The 12491-nt window shown below is 40.1% G+C and overlaps 1 protein-coding gene across 3 annotated transcripts in view; it reads left to right on the plus strand.

Annotated features, from left to right (window-relative positions):
* The first annotated feature begins 9780 nt into the window (after positions 1 to 9780).
* Positions 9781 to 12491, plus strand: part of HPSE2 (heparanase 2 (inactive)) — a 505349-nt gene continuing 502638 nt past the window's right edge. For 2 of the 3 annotated variants that reach the window (XM_023754851.1, XM_023754852.1), the window contains exon 1: positions 9794 to 10143. In XM_023754851.1, the coding sequence (XP_023610619.1) occupies positions 9854 to 10143 (290 nt within the window). In that variant the 5' untranslated portion in view covers positions 9794 to 9853. Of the gene's footprint in view, positions 10144 to 12491 lie in introns of all 3 variants that reach the window. The other variant, XM_006089948.3, reaches the window with a different exon arrangement.

Here is a 12491-nt window from a genome sequence, read left to right on the forward strand (position 1 = left end):
GTGGGTATCCTATATAATGAAAGGGTAATATGCAAATCAAACGGTGGAACGACTGGTCGCTAAAATGTGCACCGACCACCAGCTCAACGCAGGAGCTACCCCCTGGTGGTCAGTGTGCTCCCACAGGGAAAGCGCAGTTCAGCTAGAAGCCCTGAGCCGGGCTCAAGGCTGGCAAGGGCAGCGGTAGTGGCGGTGGTGGGAGCCTCCTGCCTCCGTGGCAGCGCTAAGGATGTCCCACTGATGGCGTAGGCCAGCTCCCGGGTCTAAGCCATCAGTCGGACATACTCCGAGGGCTCCCGGACTGCTAGAGATGCAGACCAGGCTGAGGGACCCCTGCCCTTGAGTGTACAAATGTCGTGCACAGGCCTCTAGTTAAATAAATAACTTCTTGTCTTCATGGAATACGAGTAGCACATTACTTATTTATAGATAATCTGTAAGGTTCAGGTGGGCAATCCCCAATTTTATCTTCATGTAGCTCATCCTCTTTCACCACCTGGACTTTCAGACTTCCCAGCAACTGAGGATTATTTCTCTAGCTAGTGGTGGTTGTTGCTAGGTTTGCGATTGCTGCTTCATCTATCATTACACTCACAAAGATACATAGACACATCTGTGGGCATTAATTTTCATGATGTTTTTGACTGACCTATTCCATATTTTACAATTGCTTATTCACTGTCAGCAGCAGAAACCCTGTAACTGTTTATTCCTTGTAGTGTTTACCCAATTTCTGTCTTCTTTGGCTTTGGAGCATCATTTTATCAATAACATAATAGCATTTTTCTTTCTCCCTTTTTTCCATGGGTTGTATGTTAAGTGTTATGTGGACAGCAAATGTTAGTTTCACTAAAAATTTAAAAAACTATAGAAGTTTCAGTACTTTAGTGCTAAAACTTAGATAAAGTTAGCCAAGAGGAAACCTCTTCTAAAAATATGGAGCCCAGGCTCTATTTGCTGTCCCTTATAGTAATAATTCTCAGATTTTAAATCTGAATTTTACTCATTTGGGAATATTTGTTAAAATGTAGATTCTATTTAGGTAGGTTTGAGATGGAGCCTGAGATTCTCCTTTATAACTAGTTCTCAGGTTATGCTGATGCTGCTAGATCTGTGGACCACATTTTGAATAGTAAGGCCTTAGGGGAGAAGTATGATCTGACAAGATATACAACAAATTATTAACACACATTTTGCCTTAGTTTACATTTTATGAGAAATAATTGTATGAAATATTTTTGGAGCTGGCAGATTATTTATATTAAATGTTAATATCAAAGATAAATGCGAGGAAGACCTATTTACAGTTTTTAGCTTCATTGGGGATGGATTAGGAAGCATACTTAAATAAGTATTAGTGGTTTAGTTTAACCATTATATTTATTCTGACATTACTGGGTCTTTTTTTACATGTACCTCAATGAATTGTTACAACAACCATGAAAATTAGATTACTATTCTTATTTTATATATAAAAATATTGATATTCAGCAACATTAAACAACTTTCTTAAGGTTTCTTAGATAATAGTAAAGCTGGGATGAACTTAGGTCTGACTTCAAAGCTTATTCATTTGGCATTGCAGTAAGCTGCCTTCCTAAGATTGTTTTTATGGTAAATTGGCTTTATATAAATGTTTAAAATATCTATGGAACCCTCTAAAGGAGTTTCTATGTTTATCTATCTGGGAAATTTTAGATAGTTTAGATGTGTGATTCTAAGATGCTTATAGTGGTGATGGAAGGTGTGTGTATGTGTGTGTGTGTGTACATTTTCCTTAAATGAGATGCACTTGTAAGAAGATATTTCCTCCTCTTTAAAGCCAGAGGCCTGAAATAGATTTACTTAAACCCAAATATCCTATGATAGGTGTGATATTTTTATTTTTGAAAATGGATTGGCAAATAAATGGGGGGACTTGAAACACTTTCACCAGCAGATGGCACTCTAACATTTCTTAGCAGGCCACCCTTAGGTAGTCTCAGTAGAGTCTAAACTGGAGACAAAAGCCAAAACAAACAACCTCCCCCTAACTTATTAAAGTATGAAATATTTCCATTATAATTGAGATGTAAAATGACATATGTATCAAGTAATAGACCCCTATATATACAAATTATTATGAAGTCATAATCCTTTTTAGTGTTCCGTGGCACTTTTCCCCATACTCTATTGCAACACTTTTAACTTGGTCATTTTCGAAGCTAGACTGTGAGATTTCCAAGAGCAAGATTATTCTTTGGATCCCAAGGTGAGTGGGTGGGTAGACATACACACTTCCTAGCCTATAGTCAGCACTCAATAAATATTTCTCCCTTTCAGTCCCTCCAAAATCGGTTAAGTATTGCCTTGAATTCAGGAAAATGTTTATGAACATTAGTCTTTGCAAGGCCTTTTAAAAATTTTTTTCCTTTCAAAAATTATTTTATAGGTATTGACTCTAATATGTTTGATGTATGTCCTTTGATATATTTGTATTCTTGTAAAATATAGTTTAGTTGTATTTTATTTTCACTAATGTTATTTATGCTATAGATCTCATTCTTTTTTTTTCATGTTTCTCACATATGTAAAAGACCATCCATGTTGTTGTATGTACATTTAGTTCATTGCTTCTAAATATCTTCTAACTGATCCCCTCCTCATTTTACCAGTCCATTTGCCTTGTGATGGACAGCTAGGTGCTTCCAATTCCTCAGTATTAAAACCAATGCTTTACTCACCATCCTCGTTCAAGTCCTTTTATGAGCCTTTTATGAGTTGCTTGGGAGTTTATGCCCATAATGGGATTTCTGGGTCTTAAGGAATACACATATATAATGTCACAAAATATTGCCAGATCACTTTTTAGAATGGCCCAACCAGTTTACACTCCCATCAGCATGCAGAAAGGTTATCATCTCTCCACATCCATAATTAGTGTTATCAAATATTCAAATTTTGCCAATCAGATGGTATAAAGTGAAAACATTTCTTGAATGAAGGAATAATCAGTTGATAATCTAGTAAAGCTAATAGGTTCTATGGTATTTACTTGCACAGTTTACCCCCTTTGAGGATGGTCCCTCACTATCTGAACTTTCATTGTCTAAACTTAGGAACAGAATAGATTCTATTATTTTTTTTGAGATATCAGTATTTGAACTCTTGCTCATTACCTGAAACCTAGGAATTAAATAGATTCAAATAACATGGTATCCCTTGTCATCTGAATCTGTTCTGTGAAACTATAAACCAAATAGAAGTTTTATAGCATGGGATCCAGGATATGCTGAGACGCCATTCCAAATCAATTATCAGAGTATCTGGGGGATGGCCCTGGGCATGATTGTCTTTAAAAAGCTCCTCAGGTGTTAATGTGCCCCCAGGACTGAGAATCACTGACCAAGACACTCAAACTATTTTTATTTCTTCCTGAAAGGGGAAAACATTTTAAAGTATTTAAACACAGTATTGTTCTGGCTAGGCTTCAGAAAAATCAAAAGAGAAATTTGAAATTTAAGTGTCTGATTAAAATGAAACATACTTTCTAAGAGTCACAGCATATCAATCCCTCTAGGTTACCAAAAGAAATTGAAAAATCTGATGAGAGTTAAGGCTGGTAAGGTTTAGCACAATGGCCGTTGAACTAAAGAAGGACTTGGATCTGCTTATGTGGGGACAACACTATTCCAAAGAATTAGGGATCTAGATGTTAATTCTGGCAGAGGTAAAATATTCAGTCGAATAACTGTGTACATGTAGAATATATCAGCAGACTTTGATTATTGAGGAGTGAACTCGACCTGAGGTAGGCTTTCTATTGTCATTATTTGTTCAATTCCCATTATTATAAACTAAGAACATTAGGTATTTTAAAAGGTCAAAGTGTACCATTAGCCTAGGGAACAAAAGAAAAGGCAATCACAGCTAGTCATTTTTGGGGGGTAAACAAACACACTTGTGTTCCAGGTAGATGTTTTATTATAGGCCCAATTTCTCAATGTTGAGACTAAAATAGGTATATTGAGATAAATATATATGACTTATATATTTAACTTAGAAATTATCTTTAATAATAATTAAGGTTTAGAATTGACTGACTAGGAAAGTGGTATATTGGAAACTATAAACAACTTATAGTTATTTGAAGGTATACACGATTTATAGTTAATGAAGCTGTAAAACATGTGAAAGGCAATCTGAATTTTTGTCCTGGGACATAGAATATATACATATAAGTTTTATCTGTAAAAGTTCTCAGGTATTTTCAATAACAAACATGCCAAAGCAGTCTATCTAGTTTTCAATTAGCAGAGCTGGCTTTAGTTTCAGGTTCTTCAAGAAATTAGCATTTTGATCTTTTTGACTTTTGATTTCCTTACCTGAATCAGAGGATAAAGTTTGTCCTGTCTATGCCAGCATTTTTCAACCTTTTTCATCTCATGGCACACATAAGCTACTTACTAAAATTCTGCTGCACACCAAAAATATATATTTTTTCCATTCTGACAAAAAATAGGTATAATTTTGATTGATTCATTCACACTGGATGGCTATTGTTGTGTTGGTTATTGACATTTTTTAAATTTAACAATCTAAAGCAAAAGAGTGCCTCTGACTAGTCAAGTATTACATGTTTTAAAAATTCTTGTAGCATACCGGTTGAAAATCCCTGATCTATATGCTATGAGCATGAAATGGAATCATATACATAGATGTAGGTAGTTATTATATTATTTCAAAAACCTTAGGTTTCAGGTGTATACATTTCTTCCTACCTTATCTATGCAAATTACATTTACTTCCACCATAAAATCCAACAGTGAAAATAATAGTTTAGTAACTATGTGCCAGGAACTAAAGACATTACCTCATTTAATTCTCAGAACACATGTGGAGGGAAGTATACTTATGCCTATTTTATAGATGGGAAAAATGATTTGTTCAACAAAAGTCACATGAGCAGATAGTAGATTGTGAACTAGATTTTAAACAAAGTCTATTGAACCTATGCAATTTGCAGTATAACCTGATGCTTTTCAGGACTTACCTGAATGTACAAAAGGCAAAATGGGCTAGGATGGTAAAGTGACCTATCAATGAATGTGACTAAGGACATTAAAACTTTATAAAAATTTATCTTTATTGTTGGAAGTATTACAGATGTCCCCATTCCCCCTATTGCCCCCTTCCAGTCTGCACCTGTCCTCCCATCCTAGGCCTTCATCACACCAGGACACGAATACTTTTAATTTATTTTACTGTTACTTGTTTTTCCACCTATAGTAGTTGCCCACATAACTGTCATATCTACCCTGAAACAAGGGATTTCAAACTGGATTGAAGAGAGTCAACTACATTTATATGGTTATGATCTTCCCAACATGCATTTACTGCTTGATGGCAACAATGGGAACAAAAACCATCCAGCTAGAATTTTCTTATATAATGAGGTAAAACAACTTACAGAGTTATAAATTTCTTTCCCCTTCAACTTCCCATATGGAGAAAGTGTCACCATTCCTTGCTTCTCTTAGGACGGAGACACAGTCTTTCTTATTCCTCAGCACTGTCCTTTGCCCACTTTGTCTCCCCTCTCCTAGTGGAAAATTGAAGGAGGCATATAAAACCTACTTAACTTTTCTTCTTTTTTCAGATGCTAATTATAGACAGAAGAGCCTGCATGGTTGAAATATATGGCATATTCTTTCATTATAATTATTACTACATTTATTGATATATTAGAGTTGACCTTTTGTTTCAAGGTTATCACAAAATTGATTATTTAATATTAGTTTAATTCTTGTCTCAGTTATTAATTGACAGGATGTATTTATGGTAAGTGTGGGAGAGAGGGAATTAGAAATAACATGAAATAAATAGCAAAATTGGCATATTTTAGAACTTATAAAGTAAATACATTAATATTTTAGAATTTATAAAGTTATTAGTTCTACATAATAACATTATTCAGTTATTATTCAACTCTAGGATATTATATTTTACAGAGTAGGCAGCTGAGGTTTAGAACCGTTCAAAAGTTTACCCAAGGTGACAAAGCTGGGATCCGGCAAACACAGGTCTTTCAACCCCTAGTCAAAGTTTTTTTCCTATGTTGACAAGTTGTTTGAGCATATGCATTATTTTAGCCACTTATAGTTGAATGTGGTGGAGTCAGGCATCCCTGGGTTTCTATCCTTGCTGCCACTTATTAGTTGTGTACCATGAGAAAGTTGCTTAATATCTCTTGAGTCTGAATTTTCTTACTAGTATATGTAAACTAGGTATAATAATTAATTATATACATCTCAGACTTATTCAAGATTAAAGATAACATAGGTATAGCCCTGAGCACCATGCATGGACCATAAGATCTCAATAAATAGTAGTCATCATGGACATGAATGTTTAATAGAAGAAAAGGAGGTGGTATATAGAATCAATGAGTTTGTGATGGGCTAAAAGTGAGAAAAAGCATAGGAAAACTGGAAAGAAATTATTGTAGTGAAGATGAGCATCATTTAAAAAGTATGCACTCATTGCAGCCACACTGTAGGCTACAAAGTAGAATTTGGCCATACACACAGGATACATCATTAGTCCCAATCACCAGTCCTAGTGCTAATGTTGATCACTGGCATATTTCCACTGGTATAAAATGAAATGATAAAAATATAGCAATTTTTTATGAAACTAAATTTATTCAGTATACACTTGCTCATTATTTTCACATAATTTCAGCTTTTTTTTGGCTGTTAGAATGTTCTTTTCTTTTGGGAAGTAATAGTGATAAATAGCTGATTTTTTAATGTCCTTACTAGACAAAATAAAAAGTTGGCAAATATATGTCAGCTTTCCCCCACTAATATTTATTTTGAAATCCCATAGTCTAGAAATCATTGAATCAGTTAATCTTCAAGATTTCTTACAGTTCTGGGAACCTAGGTTCCTAGATATCAAAGGAATTTATCTGTAAGGACCATTCAGTAATACCAGGCAGAGACTATCCAAGGAGACTTCAATGTATCTAGTTCCCAATAATTAATATTTTATACAGAGGCCCAATTTTTGTTCCTTAGGAAATTACAATCTAAGAGCAGAAATGCAAATTGTTGTCCCCCAACAGCACACAAAAAGTAGGATAGAAATATCAACCTAATATACAGATTAAAAATGAGCTACTTACAGCATATTAAGTAGGTGGTTAGATAGGAGGCAAGACAAAAATCATGATATGGGCAATGGGCGCTATTTGGAAGGAGTAGCCCTGTGCAGATCTATAACCAAACTAAACAGTCAGGTCATCTTGGAGTCAACCAGGAATATCTGGAACTCCCTAAAAGTTATGGAATTGCTTTCTTTACCTTGATTTCCTGAGACTGGACATGACTATAGAATTTCAATGGCTATACCAGAGAGATGGTTTTAATCAGGAATTAAGAAAAAAGCATTTTGGTTTGTTGGCTTTTATTTTTATACTACATACAGGTTCTGATGAAAACATTAAATACTGGTTAAATAGGCCACCAAACAATTACAGAATAGTTGGACCAGTAAGCAAAAATTGTGGTTAAAATTCATGATTAAGCAGATTCTCATTATACCTAAGTTCATCCTTAGTCACAAGAGTTGGTATTTTTGAAAGGTACGTTACTTAAAGAGATCTAGTGTAGTGGGTGAAATAATGTTTTTTTCTTTTTTTTTTAATCCTCACCCAAAGATATGTCTTTAAAATGATTTTAGAGAGGATGGGAGAAAGAGGGAGAGAAAGGAACATTGATGTGAGAGAGAAACATCAATTGGTTGCCTCCCCCACACACTCTGAGTAGAGATTGAACCTGCAGCCTAGGTTTGTGCCCTGACCAGGAATCAAACCTGCAATCTAGGTATGTGCCCTGACTGGGAATCAAACTACTAAGTGCCTGAGTCTGAATAAAATAAGGCCTCTTATAAAATATTAATTATTGGGAACTAGATACATTGAAGTCTCCTTGGATAGTCTGCCTGGTATTACTGAATGGTTCTTATAATAGATAAATTCCTTTGATATCTAGGAGTCTAGGTTCCCAGAAATCTTGAAGATTAACTGGTTAAGTGATTTCTAGTGAATCAAACCTACTACCAATTAACTGAGCCACTCAGCCAGGGCTGAAATGATTTATTTCATTCAAGTTGTCTTCCTTTGACCTCATTTTATGCAATCCTACTTCCAGAAAGAGGTCTTCATGGCACTTCCCAGTCTAACCCAACCTAACCTTTGGACTTCCTGGTTGCTTGGTTTAGTAAAAGCTCCTCAGGAAACCTCATTTGAAGGCTATCTATGCTAGCTCTTTCCAGATTCCTTAATCCCATTGGTGGGGAGGGAAAGGGAGACAGGTTGCAATTTCAGTGTTTGTGGGTTCTGAGACTACCCTTGGGGAAAACCTTTGATCTGCATTTTAGAGTTTTGCCTGTTTGATATCAGAGGCCTTGGGACACTCATGCATACCTCTGCTGCACAAAGTCGTTCATCTGCCAAGTAGAAGGCCCATTTTGTCCCAGAAATAAGCCAGAAGTGGGGACTAATGGTCTGACTGCACAAACTGGGCCTGGCTTTTCTTCTGCACTTTGGTTTGAGCCGATAGGTGCTGTGGGTCTCCACTTGAAGAGTCAGGGCAGGTGGTGCACCATGTGGGTTCCAGGCTGTTGGTTCCAGGCTGTTCTTGTACATCTAGGGGCATACTTGTGGGTGGACTCCAGGTGACTTCAGGTTGAGTTTGAAAATCCTCTCTGGCACCATAAAGGCTCACTTCCCCACAGCAGAGGTAAGCCCAAGGTTGACCTTGAGGAAGGGCACCTCTGTTTGTGCATTGGAGTAGAGTGGACACGCAGTGGTTCAGATGAGATGGGTGCATTGCTGCCCAGACTATCCAAACACAGACCAGGTTGCTTTGACTTGGCCTAAGTCAGCGTAAATTGAAGCCCCCAAGACATTTCACTTTGGCTGCAGGCAGAACGGAGCCACACGCAACCTGGATCCCCGTGTCCCTACACACAGAGAAGCTCTTTGACCTGGTCACTCTGTATATTACTTCTGGCCACTCTTTGCCCCATCTAGGTCAGAGGATGCTTCTGGGTGGATACCCAGTGTGTTGCAGAGGTCCTGACTTGTGTCCATGGAGTCTTCGTCTGCACTCTATGCTTTGGCAGGAATCAGTCGCTGCAGGAATCAGGACCGCTCTGCTACTTAACTAACATCCTTGCTCTCCTGCTTCAATCCAAAGGGAAGGGCCCAGAGTAGGCAGAATAGCTGATGCTGTAAGGACCAACAGGCACAGGCTGGGGTGGACCTTTTACTCCACTGTGCCCAGGGCTGGCGCTGGGCTGTCCTGTTGGGGTTGTAGCTAGACCAGCCTTCCCCAGAACCTCACAGGGAGGGAAGTAAAAAAAAGATATCCCACCCTGTACTCAAAACTTAAAACAGTACTGCTTGGATCCCTTCCTCCACTTCCTGACCCTAGAGGGTTAAATCTGGAGGGTACAACGCCACCCCTCCCTCCTACTTCCCGCCTCTCCCCCAACCACCCCCTTACCTTTAAAAAGTTAAAAAATGTCTGCAGTCGAAATCTCTTAAAGGGGCGGTGCTGGTGAACGAGTACTCTTGGCAAGAGTTGCTGAGAAGGCTGGCTAGGGGCGTGAGTTCGCTCCACCAAGCACCAAAACACAGAAGAAAAAAAAAGGGGGAAAAAAAGAGAGAGAGAAAGAGAGAGAGCAAGGGGGGGGGGAGGAAGGGAAAAAAGGGGGGGAAAGCAGACAGACACACACTTTAGATAAGGACAATTAGTCACTAGCGAGACCCTGTAGGAAGAGAGGTTTAAATCAGAGGGATTTAATGAGGGTGCTCTGTGCCTTCCCTGAAGCCATGCCCTCCAGCAACTCCCGCCCCCCCTCGTGCCTAGCCCCGGTGGCTCTCTTCTTGGCTCTGTTGCTCCATCTCTTCCTTTCCTCCCAAGCTGGAGACAGGAGACCCTTGCCTGTAGACAGAGCTCCAGGTTTGAAGGAAAAGACCCTGATTCTACTTGATGTGAGCACCAAGAACCCAATCAGGACAGTCAATGAGAACTTCCTCTCTCTGCAGCTGGATCCGTCCATCATTCATGATGGCTGGCTCGATTTCTTAAGGTAAGGCAGGGGCTTCCATGGATCATTTTTTTTAAGTAACAACCCCCCACCCCTCCTATCTCCCATTCCAAGGGGAAAGAAGAAGAAAATAAGCCAAGCGGATCTCTCAGAAAGAAAGGAGGTTTTCCTCCTCCTGGAATATTTGCTGTGAGGCTGTAACTGGTGATTGAGAAAAGCAATGTTTTCTATTAAGATGCACATGTTTGCAATGCAGAAGGCATTTCAGAAACTTATCAGTTATGACTGAAGAAATGTTGTGCTTACATATATCTGTAATTAGTCTACCCGTCTCCTTCTGAAAAAGAGACGAGGTTCAGGACAGTTACAAAAGTGAAGAAAAGGTCTCCAGCAACAAAGACCCGAGAGGAATGTATGTATGTATGTGTGTGTGTGAGAGAGTGCGTGTCTGCGTGTGTGTCTGTGAGTGTTCAAGCGGGGAATAGCACGAAAATGGAATTTTCCACGGAAAGATAGTTTTTTCAGTTCTCTCCAACTACCAGACAGAAAATGAATTTAAGCAGAGGCTTGAGTGATAGACAAGTGGATCATATTTTTAAATTTTTATTTTATACCCTCCACTGTCATCTCCAGACTTGAGGACTTTGTAAGATGCTTTTTATAGACCGAAGGGCCCCCCAGTCCCTCCTCCTTAAATCTCCTGCGGTAACTGCATAGTTTAGTTTTTCTTTAAAGAAAAAAAAATCCTCGCTCTGATCATAGCGTATATAAGGAGAGCGGAAAGGGTTCTAGAAATACTCCGGGATGTTTCAGAAGTCTGAACCCGGCACTGGCGGATTCGCAAACCCAGAGGCTTGTGTTCACAGACCCCCTTACTCTAGGTTTGGAATCCCTCTCGCCGGTTGTTAATGTTCAGCAGTTAGGCAACCACGATCCCTTCCCGTCAGGGACAGAGTTGCAGTGTAAAAAAAGAAAAAGAAATAAACAGATCATCTGTAGTGCTGAATCCAAGTGCTGAGTTTTTAAAAATCCCTCCAAATTGGAGCCTCAGCTGTGGGCTCACCCAGAGTCTTGAGCGCTTTTAGTCTCCTTTCTCCGCCCTGAGGCCGCGACCGCTGCGCTTCTTTCGTGAGTATCTTTGACTCCATTCGAGTTTTGCTTCTCGTGTGCGCCCGCCCCTCAGCCCTCTGGGTCTCCTCAGGACTTTGCCGGGTCAGCGGACTCGGCAGGTAGCGGGAGGCGCAACATGGGGCGCTCCTTCCACGTGGAGCAAGCCTTGCGTGAGGACTGCATGGCTGTCGCCGCCGCCTCTGAGGCCGCTTCAGCTGCTGCCCGCGTCTCCGCTGGGAGGGCGGGCACATCTCCGCGCCGCCTGGCGTTCTCCTTGGAAGCTCTTCATGCAGCAGAACGTGTCTCTGAGCTTGTCCCCAGGTGGGGGGCAACCGGGGTTTGCCGAGATACACTCCCCACTTGCATTGCACTTATCCAGCCGCGCAGACTCCTTCAGGATTCTCTTGAAAAACACACACACATCCTGTTTGCGCCAAATGCTTGCCACAGAAAAGATTCTAGAAGGCGGCATTGGGGGAAGAAGCCGTGGCGGGCGTATTTGCATTGGCTGTGCAGACTTCCGGACGGACGGTTGCTGGGAATGCCGATTCCGCAGGTCGGACTTCTCTGTCCGCGGAGGGCCACGCGATGTCCGACCGCGCTTCCCTGGAACGCAGTCCTAGAGGTCGCCGCCGCCGGACTGCCCCGGGCGGCCAAGACTTCTCAGAAAGTCCCTAAGCAGAATCTCCGGTCCCCTCTCTCGTATCTGTCCCCTTTATGAAACTCTTTAGTTTCTCCATTTGGGTTTGGATTTCAGAACCTGAACCAGCAAAGTGTTAAAAATAACGTATAGTAGTAAGAGCATCTACAATTGCACTTTCTCACCTATTTCCGAAGTACAGCGCTTGTATTTAAAAAACAAAAAACAAACTATGGAAATTCTGAACCTAAATAGAGGTAGATGCTATTGTTCTGGTGCTCCTCCGATGCGCAGGTTCCAACTTTCGGCAAACTTCAGTTTCCTCATCGCTTCTAAACGGCTCCAAGTGGAAAGGAAAAAAGATGGAGCCCCACTGGGAGGAGGGGAGAAGAATGATACCTTTCTGAGATCACTCTGAATTACTGTAGGGTCAAAGAAAAATGCCTTTCCTGTGCAAAGCAGGGGTGGAGGTATTCACCGAAAGGCAAGGATTACCCCGGGAATCTCTCTCGACCTGGGATTTGGGAGGTGGATGCGGTTGCTATAAAGTAGTGGAAAAGCAAAATCAATTTAGGCATTAAAAAACAAAGTCAGAATCAATTTGACCTCAGGTGCCTGGTCTGAGAGAAAGAAGGAGAAA

This window comes from Myotis lucifugus, unplaced genomic scaffold, assembly GCF_000147115.1.
Source record: "Myotis lucifugus unplaced genomic scaffold, Myoluc2.0 scaffold_66, whole genome shotgun sequence".
Lineage (NCBI taxonomy): Eukaryota > Metazoa > Chordata > Mammalia > Chiroptera > Vespertilionidae > Myotis > Myotis lucifugus.